Below are 22,532 nucleotides of genomic sequence, written 5' to 3'. Positions count from 1 at the left end.
ATAAACCAGATGCCTCTGTAGCTTCTCAAATGCTGCCCTTCTATTATTTGCTGAAGAGCAAGTAGAAACTGTTTCTACTTTCTGAACAGTTGGTATTCCTTCCACCATTCTATAAATCACACTTCTTTGGATAAGGTGCTGTTAGTCTAGTTATGCAATCTACCAATGATGGGCTTCATTAACCATATTACTGCCCTGGCACTTTAAAGAAAAAAATCTATACAACAATAAAATTATTCAACCCTGAAGTCAAATATTGTTATGCTGTAAAGTCTGTGCAAACTGAATTAACTTGCCCTTAACTAGAAAAGCTCTGTTGCTAGTCTTGGAAAGTCTCAATCTGACCAACATGAAAAACATCCCATTTAGATCCCAGACTTAAGACCTGAGGAGACCAAAACTCACTCCAGGATAAGAAAAATCAGTGGGAACCTCTCAGCACAAGTGCAGTCTACTCCAGAAAGCTGTGTTTTGTATCACATAAAACTCCCTGACAATCTTCAAAAGCAACCCTATGAGTCAAGACTGTAATGGTGGTGGGTATAATAAACCATGAAACATCATTAGTATTCACAAACCACAAAAATACTTTACTAATGATTAACACTCGAGGAACCGTCTACAGGTTTCATTGTTATAAAAAAGGTGTATATCCATGTAAACTAATCCTTTAGAGAAAAATGTGATTCTTTAACAGTGTAGCTCATAAGTATACTTCTTTAGTTAAAATTCAATCACATAAAAATTAAAAAATTAAATAGGAGAAATAGCAATGGAATAAACACTCAGTGAGCAGGCAGCTTAGGTAATATCGATATTGTTATATTAATATTTTATTAACAATATTGATCACATTAAAAATAGAATTGATATAATATATTTTATATCAATGTAATAGGTACATTGATTTAGAAATATATAAAACAGCATTATAGGAAATATCTATTGTACAAAAAGCAATATACAAATATTACATATTTATATATTATCATACATTAACAGAAGTATTATTAAAATTACTGTTTACACTGCTATTACAACTATCTAGTTGATCACAGGTCTTTTTTCCTACATGCTGCTATTAATTATATAGACAAGCAGTTACCTGCCCAATGAACTAAACAAACCATTGCTTTTATAATTTATAAGCAATATTGCAAATTACAATAACATATAACAACATATGAAAAGCTTTGAATGAACCACTTCCTAACTTAATCACATGCTCTCTCATTGTTTTACTATAAGAGAGAGTGTACAACCAATCTCTATTCACCTTTCTCTGCAACTTCTCATTTTACAGACCTCTTGCAATCTTTCCCATTCAGATCTTTTTTAGGATGAATAGTCCCAGTGTATTTAGCTGTTCCTCACATGGAAGAAGTTTCATGCTTTTGATCATTCTCATGTCTTGTGTAGCCTCTCTAGTTCTGTGTTTCTTAAGATGAAGAGGAAGAGTGAGGAGTGGAGAATCAGAACTGAACAGAGTAGTTGAAGTGCAAACACATCACCAATTTAGAAGTAATGATGTCTGACTTGTCTGCTTCTTTCCTAGCAGTTCCAAACATACAGTTTTTAAGACTGTAACAAATATGCTTTCCCTAACAAATGAAGGTCAAGTTTCATAAATAGTGGGATTCATTTGCATCTCACAGGACTGAACTTGTAACCAATATTCAGTCCTAATAAAATAAATTAGGCGGTGGATATGAGACTTTGTTTCTGTAACTATATGTATACAAAAATATTACGTAGGTAAAATTTCTCTAATTAGGAAAAATTTGCACTGACAGTTAATATGTTGATGATATCAGGACCTATTTCTATAAAACAAATACCTGATTAAATCAGTTTTCCAGGTATTTGGATTCTTCTTCCTTCTGAGACTAATGAGATTCAGACAATAACTCCCCCCTTCTAGGAATAAACTTTTACCCTTAGACTACATGCTGAGCTAAAAAAGAGCACGCTCATCCCACTGTTACATTCCGTATTAGGAATGCAAGATGCAGTAGGAAAAAAATATTTGGGAATTCCTAATCTGGCCCCTTTTTCCAGGATAATTTCTCCCCTTCACACAGCACATCACAAGAGAACATCGCAGTCAAACGTGCTATAACAGTAACTCCATCATCACAGGTAGGGGGAAGAATTTTATGAGAGGGTTGGATGAATTGTTGCTTCAAGAACAATAAAAAGAGTAAGAAGACTATAAAATGGGGTAAAAGGATTGACCAGCAAGGAAGGATATTTTAGATTTCAAGAAGTACAGGAAGCAAAATAGTCTAAAACAAAGAATCTTTAGTCATTCAGCAAGTACAATAAAACAGAAATGAGACTGGGAAAATAACGTAGAAATAATTTAGGTATGAACCCTTTTATACTAACACACTAATTCTGTTGGATTTCTTAAAATGTACAGGAATTATACAAGACTACATATATGAAGTTATGTCTGAAAGATAGTAAATCACTTCCTGAAATGGGCATCACTGAGGACATCCAGTACAAAAAAGTCCTTAACTGCAATGTTAATGACTGATCACAACAAATGCTGGAAAAAGCCTGGAAGGTTGCATAAGGTGCATACTTGTGCTGTCTTCCAGTGAATAAAGTAGGGCAAATCAGTTTTACAAAACTCAAAATAAAAATTAGCAAAGGTTATTTCTTCTAACAAGAATATAGTACTTCCTTATTTCTCACCTGTTGCATGAGAAAGGAATTTAAGTAGGCTTCACACTTACCTAGCCGTGTTTGGACAAAACCTAAAATTTATTGTATTATCTTCATAAGAAGTCTTGTATTTTAATGTGTAACTTAATTGCAAACAGGTTTTTTTTACTTTCAAAATTCACCTAAAAAGATTTTAAGACAAAAAAAAAAATTATTCTTCCTAACATATTTGGTTCTTTACCAGAAGAGAATTATAGAACCTGGAGTTATATATTAATAATGAATGTGTAAAATGGATTAGTCTTCATATTTTCAGGATTCAATCAAGCAGGAAACCTACATATTGCGTTTAAAGCTTTTTTCACAGATCATAATATAGAAATGTTTTTATAGCATGAAATACCTTCTTTTTCTTTTTCAAATGGTACTATACATCTCCACTGGAAAGTAAAATTGCCTGGAGGTATCTATCAATCTCTAATATTTTCCTCTTGTAAGAATCAACCATTTCACTTTTACCACAATAAAGCAGTATTCATTCATATTTCAGGCTTCATTTACAATGGCCTTATGTTCATCAAAGCATTGATTTTCCACTCCATTAATTTATGATGAGATGCAGTGTTTCCTGCTTCTTCCCAGAGTAGCCCTTGGTACTAGCCTGCACGTGCATTTCTAAGGCTGGGAAATACATTCTAAGGCTGGGAAATGAGACAAGAGACCCTAAGCAATCGAAATTTGACTATATGTGAAATAAAATACTCAGTCTGAATGCTGAGCAGTCATCCTAATATCACACGGATCTGATGGATGGGTCCACGAAATTTTTTTACTTTGAACACCAAAAACTCCCCTACTCCTTCAGAATTAAAATTTTTCCTCACAGGAAATAACCCCAAAATTGTAATGCCCCTCAATCTCTCTTCTTGGTCCACCAATAAATTAAACCATAAATATTTTAAACTTATATATTACCTAACACATTTTGCTAAGGTATTCTACTGATGAACTGCAGAAAAATGCACATTTGGGATGTCACACAGACTTGGAATAAAGTTGCCTGGGTTACAGGATACATTTAATGTAGTGGTTCTTCAGCATGCCATAAAGTATATTTAATAGCATTTTTTTTTTCCAATTACAAAGATTTCTGCTTTTCTTTTCCTCATTTTAATAAAGACTACCTATGATCTGTTCTCAGCATAAAAGGAACTCAGGCCCTAAGTGTAATCCCATGCTTTAAGCCATCCCATTTTTCAATTCTTTCTCTAAATTTCAATGCCAAGACCTTATGTCATCACTGTCTGTAAATGGTGTTAAGGAAGATGCTCATCATCTGTTCACCCCAAGTCAGGTTATATGCATACTCATTCTGTTTTTTTGGTTTCACTGAGAGTCATGTGGATAAAGCATGATATAGGCTACTTGGATTTCTGAAATTTAAACCTAAGTTCACACACAAAATGATGGGCTCTAAGCTAACCATTACTGCTCAGGAAGTAGACCATAAAGTAAAGAACTTGCTAACTCAGTGCTCAGTATCAACCAGGAAAGCAAAATCAAGGCTAGATATAATCAGTAAAGAAAAAAAAGCCAGAGAACATAATTATTCCCAAGTATGAATTCACAGCATGCTTGCATCTTGACTACTGAGTGCAGCTGTGGACCTCTTTCAGAACAGAAACAGGGAAAGGTCAGAGAAGAGCAAGAAGAATGATTGAAGTCATGGAGTACTGTTTCCACGTGAAAAATTATTAAATACAGTGACTCAAAAAAACAGGACTCTTCAGCCTGGAAGAAAGATGCCTGAGGGAAGAAATGACCAATTTGCATAAAATCAGAAGTCACAGAGAATTTTATATGGGTGTAAGCAGGAAACTGCAAGTTTATGAATGAGAAAGACTATGGAAGGGTTCCAAATTTGTAGAAACTACATCTAAGTCTGGAAGTCTCTGAGATTTGAATAGCTGGAATCAGAATGAATGAGTGGGAAACAAAATATACGTCAGTCCTGTTCATACACTCTTCCCTAAGCATTTTATTTTGGCCATTGTTGTGATGTCTCTAGCCAGGCTAGATTGACCTTTGGTCTTAACCAGAACAGTTCCTTTTATATTCTAAAATTCTCACAGCCTTCTGAGCAGTCTGTGAGGTCATTTGAATAGGATAACTCACATGCTAATATTTTCAGGGACAGAAATGTATGTTTTTTCCATAAAACTATTGAAAAGAATGGTAGTGATGTGCAAATAAAAACAGGAAAAGAAAAAAGCCAAGTTTGTTAGGGGAAATTCCATAAAGAAGGCAGCAACAAAAGAATAGGTTGAAGAATGGGAGGGAAAGGAGATGAAAGAGCTTTTAGCTGGCCCACAGAATTGGTCTGGTAATTTAATGAAATGTACAGCAACCTTCTCAGTGCTGATCAAATGTTATACTTGTATCATTAATGACTACACTCTATTCTATTAAAAGAGATGGAATTAGCCGCACAGATAAAATGTGGAAAAGGAGTTAGAAGCACCTGACATAGAGGGCAATTAAGTACTGTTAACTTTTTTCCCAGAAATCGGAAAGCTGTATGGCATAATGCATACAAATAATCCTAAAGAGAGCAATCACATCTGTCTGCTCATTGTTTAACAGGGAACAGAAGGTACTGATACAGTGCACTGATGGTACTGATAAGAAGCACCACCATTAACACTGCTTCAGTCAGTACAATTGGTATTTTACTTAACAGCAGTCTCTTCCATAGAGTGAGTGCTATTAATCTTTCTGTTTTTAAAATAAAGATTATTTACTTTGAAAAGGGGTGTTCTATGTTTTCACAGAGAATGATAAAACAAATTACTCATTTTCCATTACTTCATACAAACACTTTGATGTTTAAACTGCATGTGAACAGTTAATCCTCCTATATTGATCTATTCTTGGTGATAGGCAGTTTCACACTTATCTCAAGGGACAGATCCAAATCAAAATCAGATACACATTTTATTTTTAGTCTCAAAGCTGCAATGCTAAATGCAAATAAATCAAAGCAGGTTTGTATATAGGTCCTCCTAATGTTTGCCTTTATAGTTGATATACTGAAAACACATAAACATAAACCAGAAATCAAACTTAACTGACTTTCAAGTACAGTGCTCCTTTCTTTTCTGAGGTAGCTAAAAACAAATGGCTACCTATATTGCACAGATATTTTTGAAAATTAGAGCTGACTTAAGTAACATTTAGCTAATCCCCAAAGAATACCCATAAAAAGATTAAATGTGACTGTAGTTTTAACAGACTGCAATGCATGTCAGCAGGCAGTTACTCACAATTCAGATGAAAGATGTAATGATAAAGGTGACCTATGATGACTTATTTTTAAATGGCCTTAGAACATTGAATACTTAAATAGCAAGAATGGGATGCACCCAGCACATATAAAGGTATCCTGTAAAACTGTGCATTGTCCACTTCTATCACCAGCACTAGAGTAACACATCATATACTGTTCTTTTACACAGGGTGTGTGGTTCTACTTAAGAGGCCTGAGGTTCTTTGTTGACTTTCATCTGCCAGGCAAACTCCATGATAGTCATGAAATTCTGTGACCTAGTACATTGTATGTATAGAGGGAAGTTTTAAAGAAAACAAAGAATGTATTTTGTATCTTTGTATTCCATGCATACCATTACTCCAATTGTTTGACTTCTGCACATCAAAAACCAATTTAACTTTACAAAGTTAGGCAACACATAGAAATTTATCAAGTTACACAACATGGAAGCTCAATTGCCTTTTTTTCTATGCTACATTGTTTCAACAAAGTTTTAACTAGGAAGACAGTTTTTTGAGCACAAACTATGCTTATACTTATGAAGAACAAAAGACCTTTGTTAATAAAACATTGCAAATATCAAAATGATTGAACTTTTAATTTAGACTCCAGACATTTTTGCATGGGGTGGACCACATTTTAATTGAGAGTTTCACTGATGCTTCCTTTCCTGTTTGCAATGATACGGACCATCTCTTCTCTCATTCATGAACAAGTAACATCCCTGGGGTAACTACGGTAATTGACATGGAAAAATAGTAGGAAAGTATTTAATGAATGTTTAGTTGTTTGATGCATACTAGCAGCTGGAAATGTGGAGGAGACAGTGAGGTCTTTTAGCAGGCCAGTTCTCCGTGAATCATAAACTAGTGCTCCGAGTACTATTGGGGGTCCACAGGACTAGTTTTTAAGATTCTATTCTTTATCGCTAAGATTTTGATAAAAAACATCCAGACATAATTACTGAAAATTAAAAAAAATAAGAGGCAGAGTGTGTAAAGTAAAGCAATGTCAGTAGGCACACATTCCTCAAAGGTATAAAGACTTCCTTGTCATTCATTCATGAATGCTATCTACAACTTTCTGGAGCTTTGTTGGCTAAAAATCTTGACATATAATTTAACGTTTTGTATGCTAACAGTATTTCATCAAGCCTTCCGGAAAGCATTAGGAAAATTCAATTAACCCAGCCTTCATGGGAACAAAAAAATATTATTCAGTTTTACAGCTGAGAAAAATTTAAATACAAAGATAATTGATTTAACCAAGGATTCACAGCAAATCAGTGTCAGAGTAGAAAAAAATTAGGAACTTGGCCTACAGGTTTCCCCATTTTAATCAAAAGATGAGCAACAATGAAAGTAAGTAATCTATAGTAGCATCAATAGGTATAAGTGATGTCTGTGTTCCTAAGGTTATAATTTGATCTAATATAAAATATTTTAATAAAAATGAAGGTCCAAGCAGCACAGTAGAAACATTTTAGTCTACAGTCTGCTAAACAAAATTTTAACTTTTTTTGTGATATACAAAACAAACAAAAAAAGCATGCTACACCACATGTATGTACGTCTTACCGAGTTATAAGCATCATCTGTTCTGTGGAAGAACTCATAAATACACATTCCACAGATGAAAGGCCAACATTTCTAGAGAATCCTGTGGCTGGAACACATAGGATCTCTGTTTAAAATCATATTTACATACATACACATACTATGTTCAAAAAAATGAAAGTGAAGATCACTGTATGTTACTACTTCTAGTTAAACTAAGAGCAATAACTTAAGATATCTAAAGAGTTACAGTGTTTTGTAATAAAGATTTATCCTGAGATTTTTACTTTCTGTAATGGAAAACTGAGAGGATTTTGGTTTACTAAAATCTGGCAAAAATGTTCAATATTTGCAACATGTGGAACACATCTTCACAATATTGAAAGGCGCTTTCTACTTAGCTAATGTAAGGGCTGCATTAGAAGGAGTGTTGCCAGGAGGTCAAGGGAGGTGATCCTTCTCCCCTAGTCAGCCCTGGTGAGACACATCTGGAGTCCTGGGTCCAGTTCTGGGTTCACCAGCACAAGAGACACATACAGGACACAGTCCAGCAAAGGGCAACTAACATTCTTTAAAGGACTGGAGCATCTGTCCCGTGAGGAAAGGTTGAGAGAGCTGTGATTGTTTTGCCTGGAGGAGAGAAGGCTCAAGGAGATCTCATCAATGTGTAAAAATACCTAAAGAGTGTAAAGAAGAGAAAGCCAGGCTCTTTGGTGGTGTTCAGTGCCAGGACAACTGGCAATGCACAGACTGAAACACTGAAGGTTCCGTCTGAACATAGGAAACACTTCTTCACTGTGAGGGTGACTAGGCACTGGCACAGGTTGCCCAGGGAGGTTGGGGAATTTTCATCCTTTGAAATATTCAAAATCCCTCTGGACACAGTCCTGGGCAACTGGCTCTAAATGACCATGCTTGAGCCAGCAGAGTTGGACCAGATGACCTGTAGAGGTCCCTTCCAACCTCAACCATTTTGTCATTCTGTAATGTATCGTGTTACTGATATCACTGTTGGAGAAACTATGAGGTTATTAGACCAAGTCATTAGACATGCATCATGATTCTTTGTCAAAAAATAAACTGCCATCCTGACCTCCAAACAAAGGGCAGGTTAATAAAGTTTACAGAGTTACCTATACTTTGTAACCTGACACTTACAGGCAATTCAGCAATAAATTCTCAGGCCAATATTTTTAATATGCTTTGACAAATATACAATAAGATATTCTTGATCATGCTTATCTGCAAATTTAGTATTCAAAGTCTCAACACAAGTATATATATTTTTGGTAACAATATGTTATTTTATTTCTTACATTAAAACTTAGTAACTCATTTTTACAAAACAGTGAAAAACATTTTTAATAGAGATTAATTTAAAAATAATGCTATATATCAGTTTTTGTGGGAAGAGAGATTAAAGAGGTGATATTAGAAATATACATGCAAGTTTAGTTTGTGGACTTTGTGCAAGTACACAGCCTTAAATTAAATCCATAAATTAGAAAAGTTGTGCAGAATCTTATAAATCTATTTATTTCAGCATTTTTGCATTCCCACTCTAAATCCCACAATTAGCCAGGAAGTGAGAAATAAGTATGAATGGGAGAGAAAGAAAATTGTTTTAAAAAAAAGTCATACTCTTAACAGAAACATCAAAATATTGGTGGAAGAAAACTAGAGGTGGCTGTAGTAGCAAAAAACTAAAAGAAGTAGTAAAGCACCAAATAGTAGGGGCAGAGGATGTATAAGTAGCAGAGTATTCTACAAGAGCAATATATATGTAGGGGGAGAAGACAACATCGAGGATGAAGTGAAAAGGAGGTGAGCACCATGAGAAAAGAAACAGCTGGCTGCAAGCACTGTGGGGCGGCAGAAGTTACTTAGTGGGATTGAACAGAGAAAGGACTTGGGGAACCTTTGGAAAGTTCTCCGCCCCCAGTGAAGGGAAGTGACACACTGGCTCACCGATGAAAGGAAAGGAAAGGGCGAGGCAGGCAGGACAGAGGATCTCAGACTGCTGCTCCTCTCACGGTCATTTTTAGAAGATCAAAGAATAGCTGTGTTCTGGGAGGACCAGAAGGCCTTTGATGTAGTGGTAGTTTTGGCAAAACACTACAGATGCAAACCAAGGGTAGAAGAAAATATTAACCCTTAGATTCAGGATTTCCTAAACATTCAAACATACAGAGTATGACAATCATTAAATAATCTCAAGAGCTAACAGCAAGATTTACTTATTGATAGAAAGCATATTGGAGAGACACAGACAGCGAGCACACACTAAAATGGATGCACATAATCTTTCTGTGAAATGCATTGGGCATTGTCACCCTTCCAATTCTTCCTTTAAAATGGGTGACAAATCATAAAATTTATGCAAATGTGAGCCTGCTACTACAGTAGAAGAATCTAATAGCTTTTACATTGCTGACTGTGTGCAGACAGGTATTTGTTTTACTGGTATTCAGAACCTTACTTTCATTAACATAAAATACGAGTTACAATAAAATACCTAAGTATTCATAGTGGAAAGGAAATTCATATTAAATAACAATTTTGTAGAATACTTACAGCATTACTGGAGTTAACCTAGATTTATGACATTGTAACAAAAAATTGAATCATGTCCAGAAAAGTCTGATCCAAGTATTCTAAACAAGTGCTAACTTCAATTCTGGGTTCTCTACTGAAAGCAGCAAGCTGTCTCATTGATCAAAGGATAGAGACTGCATATGTTCATTGGAAGAGCTTCAGGACATGGCTGATTTCAAATTAAACTTCCCAGCCTTTTATGTCAATCTAGTACTACTAAAGCGGAGGAATCTGACATGCAGTTTATGTTCACAAAGAACGTGATGTAGTTTAAAAGCCTGTTAAAGTCACAAGCACAGCATCGTAGCAGTGTACACTTTCAAAATGCACCCTGATCTCTTAATGAGAATTGGATACACTTCCCACTGTAGCTACATCTGAGAATATGATAAGATTTTTTCCCAAGAAAATCATACACCTTTCTCTAAATAATATAGTCAAATCCCGTATGTAAGAACTAAGCTACGCTCAAGTATAAACTAAATCACCTCATTTAAAGATAAATCATATTCATTCTGGCAAAACATCAGACTACATAATTGATTAATAAAGTAATCAGGAAAACTACTTGTTAATAGCTATGTAATAATTAAATTAACTTTATTAAACAGTATTAAACCAAAACCAGAGCCAAACAAAACAAATAATCTCTAGGCACTCAAAACCTCAGTTTTGCCTGTACTTGTTACTGCCCTGGCCCTTCTCATGAATTGAAGGATTATTCCAGAATACACCCTGGGTTCTTCAGCTCCTTTTAAGGAGAAGGAGCTAACAGGGCTCAAAGATGATGCAAGAGACCCCCCTAGTTTGCTGGAACTCACAAATCATCAAGCTAGATTAAGCTAGGCCTGGAAAGTTTTTTTACTCAGAGCTCTGAAAAGAATATGCTAGGTTCCTGTAACATTTCTTTCCCTTTTTTTTTTTTTTTTTTTTTTTTTTTTTTTTTTTTGCCTATGTTCCCAAGTTCATCATATGGCTACTACAATTCTACTAGAAAGTGCAGGAAGCAGAAGTTAGTATATAATAGAGAAAGGGAGGAGAGTGAGCTACCAAATATATCTCTCAAATATATATACATGTACACATTCTTAGATGATTGCATAAAATGGTTTGTTTAGGTTGAAAGCTTAATTTAAAGATTTTTAAAATGCATTTACTGTTAGATGTACATGTCTTTTCTGTTGCTTAAAAAGGTATGTGCAGGGAAGAAATCATTTAAAAAGTGGCTGCAAGATGCTTCACACCTGTTTAAATCTCAGACAATTCTGTACTAAACTTCATCTACTCCTGTGCAGAGCAATTTCTTCCTAGTATCACGCACAATAAGAATGCTGTGGAAGAAAATGCAGATGAGATTCCTAACCCAGCCATCCCATGGTCTTGCAGTTTAAAAACAGCTCTGGAGACTTGATGCTTCCTTAATGTATTTCGTATAGCTTGTATATGTTTGTGTTCTGGCTTTTCCCTCTCTTGCCCCTTTCTGTATCTTGCCCTTTGCCAATCTCATGAAATGACACCTTTCTGCCAAAATTCTTCTAAGAAAATGATTTTTCTACACAACTTAAAACATTTTTTTTTCTCTAAGGATTCTGTTTGAATTTAAATTTAATACCTTACATCTCTACTCCATTTCCATTCTCTATAACCTGACACAAATCACAAAATATGTGACTGGTTGTACTTTTCTGATGTTGCACTCTAAGCACTCAAATAACAGATGATGAATGCACAAACATATGAGTATCATGACTGTTATGTCCTCATTGTTACAAAAGCTGCATAGATATACAGCTATCTAGACATACACTCTATAAATGTAAGGATTCTTAAGGATCCCTTAAACAGCAAGCCTTATTCATTCTTTTCCTCAAGGGCCTTTCTACCATCCTGACATATTCACTCCATGTATTACTCTGTGTGTATTTTCTTTTTAAGAAGAGGGGGAGGGGAGAGAAAGAACACTATCGTCCTCAGAACTGGAGCAGAGATATAAATAAAGGTCAAAACCACTTATTAAAGTATTCACTATCGGCTACCTAACATCCAACTTTTGACTACACTTAGCAATATATACAGCTGGAGCTCCCACTGAATTTAGCTATTACTAAAACTTTGCATTTCTGAAAATCAGGCCTCAAAAGTCACAAAGTCAGATACCCAAAAAGTGAGGAAACAAAGTTACTAACAGTCTGTGAAAAAATTAGTTTAAGTGATTTGCCTGACATTGCAGAGGAACTTTATGGCAAAAGTTAAATGAGTACCTTGGGAGCATTTGACAGCCTTAGTGATGACTATACTTTTCTCGCCTGCAACCTCAGGGCTTAACATTACACATATTCCAATGTCAGCAATAACAAAAGCAGTGATTGATTTCAAGCTCTAGGATTTGGCATCACAAATTTGCTTTCAGGTGTTACCTCCCAACTTGCATTAAGAAAGAAAATTATATTATATTGACGATAATCATCATCATCTTCTACAGGAATCCTTCTTAAAGTAGAAAAGATTAAAAATATAAAGACTCTAGAAAAACTAGAAACAAACGCCCCAAAATATGGATTGAATTTGCATGACGTGCTATTTGCAAGCAATTACTCTCTGCCTGTGTCAAATGGCTCTGGAAGCAGAAAGGACAAGGCATTTGCAGGCAGTTTAACTCATGGTTCATGAGAAATGGATGGCAGTGGATGCATGCCTGACTGGTTGTCATGCAAGAAAACCATGAATAAGAGATGCTCCTGAACAGAACTAATATTCTGGCAACATTTTACACTCACACAGCACTATATGAAGTGCCAGGACACCGAATTTGAGCATTAGCTCCCTACTCCCACAAGGCAGGAGTTCCAACACTGCACTCTGATTTACAAAGGGCCTTTTATAAGTGAATGCAAGCTTTTAAAAACATATTGAATATATTTTAAATATATTTTTTGAAAGCAGAAGCTGTTTTCAGAGATGTACAGACAATCAGGAAGGATAAAACAGTAATTTGCACAAGCAAATTCTAAAAGTTTTTATTTGAGGCCTTGATATTGTCTCAGGATTCATTTCATTAGATTAAATTTTCTGGATTTCCAGTGAATAGAAACCATGTGCCTGAGCCATACTACTGTGTGATGTGCTACTGGACATTCTTACATAAAAGGAAAGAAGCATGGTTCAGAAATGCTAGGGCAAGTTGAGACCCATCTCAGCCATTCCACCTGATAGATTTACTAGCTTGGGACATCTGGATAATCCAGCTGCATTCATGGCATGTACATGCATGAAGGCTTTCATCCTTCCAACTTTGTATCTTATTAAATGATGTATAATTAATCATTAAAATGGTATTCCTTCATGCTTTTAGTTGCAGTGTTGATGTAGGCAGATGAACTGATTCTGTCTGCACCTTCCTGTGTAAGCACGTAAAAAGTACATGTAACAGTCACTGAAATTATTAGATCTAGCATGTGAAATTCGACCATTAGAAGCATTAGCAGTAGAAAAATAACATCCCTTGTATGGCTCAGATTTACAACATTTCTCTTCCCAGGGATGAGATGAGGATTGAACTGTCCAGAAAAACTCCAAAATCACACTGTATTTCATATAACTGGTGATCAAATACTGTAGCAAAAACCTACACAGAAAAGCGCGGTGTAAAATTATCACATGTTCTCTTAAAAGTAAAATGACAGTTATAAAACCAGAACTACAACCTTTTTTAAAAAAAACACATAAAAATAATATTTTTCTTACTTTAGAAAAATTATCAGCAGTGTCACTGATTGGTTTGGAAAATAATTTAAGAAACTTACCACTTCTAAGGCCATAATACGTTCCTAAAAATAAGATATAAGATGCCATTAGAAAGCAAAGAATATAAATGCAACGTAAGTTGAACAATGATGAAAAGGATTAATTTTGTCTTTTTGTCGGTCATACATATGATATTTTGTAAAAATCTCACTAAATAAGAACTGTTGTACTTAACTGGACCTCTGACCCATTTATCATACTGTCTCACTTAGAAATTTGTTCCAAAGAAACGAAACTTCCCAGCAACAAGGTGAGAAAGGATTTGAAAAAAAAAAAATCTACTCCATGATATTTTTTTTCCTAATAATACCATTAGGTTTCAATATTGTTGATTTTACCTCAATGTATCCCACGTTTTTTGGTGGTGGGTTTGGTGGTTTTTTTTGATCATCCATGCCTGTAAATTTAGGATGTTTTGGAATTCATGTCACATTAGCATCTGGATTAGTTTTCTTTTAGGTATTTCCTTAGACAACTAAAAAGTAAATTCCATATCATTCTTCTGTTATCCAGAAATAGCTCTGAAGAATGTTTTATAAATAACGATATCAAATTCTAATATCAGACAAAAATAAAATGCAAATAAAATTAGCCTGTATCAGTTTTAATCCAGTACAAAATAGAGAACCAAGCATTTATAAACGTACTGTATATATTTTAACATGTCATTTCCATTTAAAAGTATCTTTAAGAAAAATATGAAGCTAGTAAAATAAAGATCATGTACCTCTGACACTATGTCTTGACTAGGTATGATAATTTTAAGTAATCTGAGAAAACACACATTTAAGTGTTTAGGTGAGCCCACATTTAGGGTTCTTGACCATTAAGACATTACAGGAATTTTACCTTGCTCAAATGCTGGTTTTGAAAGTATGGGAGAGAGGTGGTATGTTTGGGTTTGGTGGTGGTTTTTTCCCTAGGAATCCTTATACTTTTCCAGTTCTATCCCCTCCAACAGGTAAAAACAATTGCAATAATCTGAATTTATTCCTGTAGCATCCAAACACAGTTAGACAAGTCTGAACAGACTTCACTATTTTTGAAGCAAAAGGTACAACATAAATTTCTTAGACTAATGGAAGAATTTGGAAGCCAGAAACAGTTCTTGCAATTTGCAAGAATGCAAAATATTTTTGTTTTTCTTAAGACCAAAGAGAAATGAGTTACAAAGACTCTTCTAGACTTATTACAGTCTCAAGAAAACGTTAAAATAATGGTTATGATTAGTGACTGAACAGGTGTATGTATTTGTGTAAAACCAGTATTTACATAGTGTGTGTATTTATATATTTGTGTAAAACCAGTGTCTCTTGGATTACTAAAGAGCTAACTTTTACTCATATAACCTTTTGAAGAAAATACAGTTCACCTAGTGAAGTGTTTAAAGCTCATTCACTCAGTGATGTTTGGGGTGTAAATGTTGGCTTTCATCAGTTGCTTACAATAGATGCACCTTTGATTACAATTCTAAACCATTGGCAGAAAGTGAGACAATATACTGTAGTAAAAATAACTACATCAATGGAAGCTAAAAAAAAAAATAAAGCATCTGGAACCGACTAATTGGTTTTGAGGATGTCCAGAAAAAACAAGCAAGATTGTTCAGGAAAGTATGTACAAAGAAATATTTAAAGTGAAATCAGGAATGCACACATAAACAAGTCTGATGTAAATCTAGTACACTATCAAAATACAACTGTTTAAAAAATGCTAATATACTGCCAGTAGTGGATGCCACTAAACTGGCTGATGTTGGAACTGCACACACAGTGTTCAAAACTTCCTGTGTATAAACCAATGAAAAATAATAAATGTATATAGAGAAAAAAAATACCACTCATTGCTTTCTTTTACAGAAGTCTTTCAGAAAAGTAGCAGGTTTTTTTAAAAAAGGAGACAAAAATGTTAACTCTTTTTTTTTTTTTTTTTTAAATGGAGGATGACTTTATCCCTAAGAGTGGGGAATCAAGAAACTCAGATAAATCTATAGGAAATCTGAGACATGTATTTCACCTGTTTTCGTTTCTTATCAGTAAATCTAGAATATGATGTTCTAGAAAACTTAACTTTGACTTGTTTATGAAGACGTGTTTGCTTAGTACCCATCACAATGCATGATAGTTGGGGATTCCAACTACAACATTGCAAAACCAAGACTTTACTGGATTTCACTAAAATTTTTTTCTCAGAAAAGGTAGTGCACTAAATACTGAAGTATTCTTTCTTGGAAGCAGGTATGAGATACAAAGTAAGTGTTTCAGTACATCAGAACAAACTTATGACAAAAAACAAAAAACTCAAAAATATTTGAGATGCTTGTTCCTCCACAAAATTGCAGTGGCTGTTACAAACACTCATACTTATGTAGAGATTCTGCAACAAACCGCAAACTCATTACTATCAAAAAAGATGGGAATTACACATCTCAAATTCGTGGTGATAGTGAACAGCAATTCAGATATAAATTTCTTCAAAAAACCTAATGTATTAAAGAAGACACATGATCTCGTTGTCAAATTCTAAACTCTGAATAAGCTTTTACAATCTCAGCACATAATTTTCTGAAGACTAGCATGTAATGTATTAGGAAATTTACCATGGATAAGTTATATATTATCAATATATTTAATACTTTCAAGTTAAGATTCTGTATTTTATGCTTAATTTTTAAATTTATATTAGCATGTCACTAACTTCAAAGCAAAGGAAAATGGCTTGCAAATGTTTTCCCAGAAAGAACCCATACAGTTGATTATTGCAATTATCATGCATAGCGTATTATTTTCATTAATGCAATATTTTGTACCATGGAACAGTTTTCACAAACGGCAAGGTGAAAACCTTATAATCAGAGCCTTTTTTCTTCCAATGGATTAACAAGTGAGGTTATATATGTGGCTATCAGAGAGAATGTAGAAAGTGATCTAGACTCTGCACAAGCTAAAAATTGTCTTACGGTGAGTATGAGCACACGTGTAACAACTGAAAGCAAGTATACATGTAATGAGAACACAGATATTATCTAGAACATATATAAAACTTTCATATACAAATTTATGTATAGCATAGAAACTCTAGTCAAAAGTATGCAACAAATTCAAAATGAGAAACCAAGAACACGGTGATGTCACCCAAAGCATCAGCCTCCTAGCTCCCAAAACACCCTGTATCAAAGAACTACACATAGTACATAGAATTTCCATCCTGACATGTGAGAGTCAAATTCACATAGAACGATGTAGCTATAAAGATGCCCACTGTGTACTTAAAGTATTATTTTGTCTTTGTCATGCTAGTTGCAGTCCAACACATTCCCTGACCAGAGGAACACATGAAAACTACTAGTATTTCTAGAACAATCCTCATAAAACTGCTTTATCTTTCTGTCCTTTGTGGTTTTCAGTTGACAGCATTGTAGAAGCACTAATTGTTTTTCATTCAAATTATTTTTACCACAAGGTGCTCTTTGTCTCCCCTCAAAAAATTAGCTAAAATTAAACTAAAAGCATAATAAAACATACATCCTTAGCTCTGGGGAATATTCTTGTTACTTGATGCAGAGATATAGCAAAAAACCTCATGGTATCTCCAGTCATCATTTGCCCACAGCAGTACACTGTTTTCTCACAGAAGGTTTCTTCATGTCTCCAGCTTTTCTAAGACTATGATCAATGTTCATGGCTCAAGTAACAAGAAAATTCCTTCAGCCATAACAACTTCATTGCTTTCAATTGTCTGTCCATAGTCTAAAACACACAATATTTCTATGCTTGTTTGCTGAATGTGCTTTACACATACGGTGTGTTTAGACTGCAAACAAAACGCATCAAGGGTGGACTTACTACACATAATTTTCTGTATATATAAAGATACTTACCAAAACGGGACCCCAGGTATTGTGGACAAAAATTAACAACAATCAACATGACCTATTGTCTACTGAACCAAGGACTAACTGAGTAGGACTTAATATCAGAGAAATACTATCCAAGGACTGTAGGCCTTGGGGCAAAGAGTACTATTTTATTTGCTAGTGATCCTTAATTTGACAAACAATTACCTTCTAGGAATCTACTTCAATAAAAGTATTCCTACTTTAACCAACTATACACATGCTTTGCTGAACTGGGGCTGAGAAGAAACAAATATTCCATGTCACCTGGTTAACAAAAGGAGAGAAGTGCCAGTTTCAGCTCTAGGAAATGTCATATTTAAAGAAACACTTTCCTCTTACTTCCTATGCATTATATGTTGAGATGCAACAGCTTAGAGAGATTCAGTCAGGATGACACAAGTTTGTTTTTACAACTATTTGCTAGCAAAGTTGCACATATTCAGCCACTGAAAGTTTGGAATACAGTGTTACAAGAACAAAGGAGCCTAGACTGGGAACATTTTGAAACATATTGACTAAGCTGGACATAATAGTACCTCGAAAAATAGATGTTTTTGCTGAGTACTTTGACTGAAGCCATGGGCATCTAAAGGAGCAAAAAAACTGCTATCAAGCATCTGAATACAAAAATAAGTCACAGCACTACAAGTCACAAACCTGATCAGAACCATCACTTAGGGAAGGGCATAAAGCATTTCAGTCAGGAACTTGACAGACCATTAGAAATACAGGCAAGCACATATATGTATACAAGACACCATTATGATGCAACTGTCTGCAGTATAAAATTACTCCTCATTCAATCAGAAGTAACGTCGTTACAACAATTTGTGAACTACAGAGCTTCACATGAAAGCAGATGCAGAATTGCTTCACATGAAAGGAGATCTTTTTACATTGATGTAACTAGATATGCACCTGTGTAAACTGCTTGCGCAGACAAGCTCTCAGCGTTGTTGAACTTGAGCTGCCAGAAAGCTAGGCCAAGATTTTTGTTTGAACAGGAAACAGCTGGATTGGCGTGTTGTGTAACTTTTGGGTCTTGCAATTTTGTCTATTCTTACTGGATCAAACTGTTTCTACACTAACTCTTTGATACCTCTAGCCCTCAAAATGCCTTCTATTTAGTATATGAAAAGAGAAGGCTTATCTTCAAACTCATGGTCAAAACTCAGGTCAATACATTATCTCATTTTCCTTAACACCCTTCTCTTCATTAATTCAGAGAATAGTTTGTGTTGGAAAGTACCTTAAAGATCATCTAGTTACACCCCCACTACCATGGGCAAGGACACCTTCAGACCAGGTTGCTCAAAGTCCCCATCCAACCTTACCTTGAACACCTCCAGGGAGGGGGCAGCCACTGCTGCTCTGGGCAACTTGTTCCAGTGCCTCACCGCCCTCACATTGAAGAATTTCTTCCTTACAGCTAATTTAAGTCTATCCTCTTTTAGTTTAAAACCATAGCCCCTCATCCCATCACTACATTCCCTGATAAAGAGTCCCTCCCCATCTTTCCCGGAGGCCCCCTTTAAGTACTGGAAGGCTGTTATAAGCTCTCCCCAGAACCTTCCCTTCTCCAGGCTGCACAACCCCAACTCTCCCAGCCTGTCCCCATAAGGGAGGTGCTCCAGATCCCTGATCATCTTTGTGGCCTCCTCTGGACCTGCTTCAACAGTTTCATGTACTTCTTATGTTGGGAGCCCCAGAGCTGAACACAGTTCCGCAGTTGGGGTCTCACAAGAGCAGAGGGGGAGAATCACCTCCCTTGACCTGCTGGCCACACTTCTCTTGATGCAGCTCAGGATACAGTTGGCTTTTTGGACTGCAGGCACACATTGCCAGCTTATATTCAGTTTTCCATCCACTACTAATCCCAAATCCTTCTCTGCAGGGCTGCTCTTAATCCACTCCTCACCCAGCCTCTATTTGTACATGGGATTGCTTTGACCCATGTGCAGGACCTTGCATTTGTCCTCGTTGAACTTCATGAGGTTTGCACAGGCCCAGCTCTCCAGCCTGTCCAGGTCCCTCTGGATGGCACATCCCTTCCCTCCAGTGTGTTGACTGCACCACACAGCTTGGTGGCTTTGCATTGACAAACTTACTGAGGGTGCACTCAATCCCACTGCCTGTTGCCAACGAAGATGTTAAACAGTGCCAGTCCCAACACCAACCCCTGAGGAATGCCACTCATCACTGCTCTCCACTTGGACAATGAACCATTGACCACAACTCTTTGAGTGAGACCATCCAGCCAATTCCTTATCCACCGACTGGTCCGTGTGTCAAATCCTTGTCTCTTCAATTTAGAGACAACCATGTCATGCAGGACAGTGTAAAAAACTTTGCACAAGTCCAGGTAGGTGATGTCAGTTGCTCCTCCCTTATTCACCAGCATTATAACCCCATTGTAGAAGGCCACCAAATGTCAGGCAAAATTTGTCCTTAGTGAAGCCATGTTGGCTGTCACCAATCACCTCCTTATTTTCCATGTACCTTATCATAGTTTCCAGAAGGAATTCCCTCAGAAATGTTCTGATTCCAGGACACTTATATAATGTTGCTTCATTGATAAACTCTTCATATTGTATAAACTTTTTTATATTCATGTTAGGTATTGTTAGATGTAATTTGTAGATAAAATTTTCTTTTTTTCCTTTTGTACTCTAAAGAATACATACACTACCCACCCTGATAAACTGCCAAGCCTTACAATTTAGACAGTCCAGCTTGGTTTTGCTTTCCTATCCATTTTCATTTCAAAGGAGTATTTTTTCTTTGACTGTAATGCTTAAATACTATTCCAAAATTTAGTCTAGGGTAAATCTTACTTTCCAAGTGCAAATTTAAAGTGCTTAGCACAAACAGCTTTACTGCTAGATGTATCGAGTCCTAGTATACATCAACTTCTTCCTCAGGAAGGTGATTAGGGACATTTAATGTTTCAGAGATTTAAAATACATACTTAAAATATTTCACTTTTAGTTTTATTTGGAGATGCAGAAGAAAACAACACAGCCCAGAAAATCTATCCCAACCAATGAAGTAGAATATAAAACATTTTTGCAGGTCTGAGTGCAGATTTGACCTGCCCCTATTCACATACTGTTGCAGTGAAGCCAGCAGTATAACGTAACAGAACAACTTCAGTATATAGTGTGACTTAAAAGCAGCATTCTTTTCACTGATGGACTCATATGAAAACACTGACTACTTTAATCTCCTCTAATGTGCAACTGAATTGGCGGGCAGAAACTCAACAGTGAATATTACTAGCTAGCAGATCTGTATTTGGCTGCATGTATTTCCAAAGCTAATTTAAGATAGAAGGAAATTCAGAAAATTGTAATGTTGTAATACAATTTAGTAATTTTAAGGGTGACAAAAAGTCTATCTAGTTAAATAGAAAGTATACCTGGAGAGCTCCCATTTCTTCCTCTCTTCTGAGGGTCTTCTCTAGTAGCTCTGTAAAATGAAAAATGGAACTTGTAAATACAACTTCCTGTCTCATGGTCTGATGAAAGAAGTATTGGGTAAAACAGTAAGGTTAGTTTTTTTTGGTTTAGGGCTTTCACAACATTTCTTTTCAGCTGATTAAAGTTATTGATGAAATTTGTCAGTGATATGATTCTTTCCAAGCATGGGCTGTTGAGGTGACTGAAGAACAGCCACAAGGAGACAGTTTGAATGGAGGAAAAACAAGCATTCAAATTTACAGGAAAACTTGCCCATGCTTAAATCAATCTTTTTGTGCATTTTTAAAAAATATTCTCTCAGTTTCAATACATGGCTAGAACTCCTTGGTGCTTCACTTGGGGTGGGAGAGTTTTTGCAGTTTTACCCTCAGTAAATGACAAAGGAAGCTCGCTAAGAGAAAAAGAAAATATAGTGTCGTGGTGGAAATGTGAAAAGGTTTATGATTGTAGCAATGAAGATTTAATAACTCAAAGAATTCCTCCTTTGGCTGCTGCTCTGAAATTTGGATGTTTTTGTCAAGTTCTTAAAAATAATCTCAATGTAACATTTGGGAACAATCCTGCTATGATCACCTTTCAGGCCTAATGTAACCACAGGCTTCTTGAGTTTTTTCAAAGTAATATATCATTATCCTCATAAGGTACAGAACACATCAATTTATACATTGTCTAGAAGAATCAGCATTAATGAAAAAACCATCACAAAGGCACCTTCGGGCATTGATGGCTCTTCCCAAAAGATGAATAATACACAGAAAAAGACAACAAGAGAAATTACTTTTAGAAATATATTCATCAATATATTTCCTTTTTTTTATTTTTAGCTCCATATGAAGCCTGCAATCCTATAACGAGCTATAAGCTAAGACTACTCAAAAAAATCAAATACGTTTGAGTTGTTTAATACCACTCAAAATAAACAGCAAGGTCAGAATGTTTGCAAAACTAGGGATCATTCTTTTGTGTAGTTTTAAAAAAATAATTTATTTACAGTGGTTAAACTCCAAATCATCTGAGGTTTATATCTTATTTAGCTATGCATCAGCAAACACCAACTGAGTGTCCTCGCAGTTATACCACAGTGGCTTAGACTTATCTGATCAAATTTCCAGGATCTATACAGGTTATGATTTAAAATATTCCATAAGAATAATTATCTTTTGCAGTTTGCCTGAAACTGAAACTACTGAGTATGTTGA

General features: G+C 35.5%; 1 protein-coding gene across 1 annotated transcript in view; it reads right to left on the bottom strand.

Moving 5' to 3' along the window:
- Window positions 1-22,532, bottom strand: part of CEP128 (centrosomal protein 128) — a 121,925-nt gene that overhangs the window by 12,882 nt on the left and 86,511 nt on the right. The window contains exons 18-19 of the mRNA XM_026849569.1: window positions 21,273-21,322; window positions 13,956-13,979 (exon numbers count right to left, since the gene is read on the bottom strand). Of these exons, the coding sequence (XP_026705370.1) occupies window positions 13,956-13,979; window positions 21,273-21,322 (74 nt within the window). The remainder of the gene's footprint in view (window positions 1-13,955; window positions 13,980-21,272; window positions 21,323-22,532) is intronic.

Source organism: Athene cunicularia (genome assembly GCF_003259725.1).
Source record: "Athene cunicularia isolate RWA chromosome 5 unlocalized genomic scaffold, athCun1 chr5_part1, whole genome shotgun sequence".
Classification (NCBI taxonomy): domain Eukaryota; kingdom Metazoa; phylum Chordata; class Aves; order Strigiformes; family Strigidae; genus Athene; species Athene cunicularia.
Note: the sequence above shows the minus strand (reverse complement) of the source record. Positions and strands in the feature narration are given on the sequence as shown.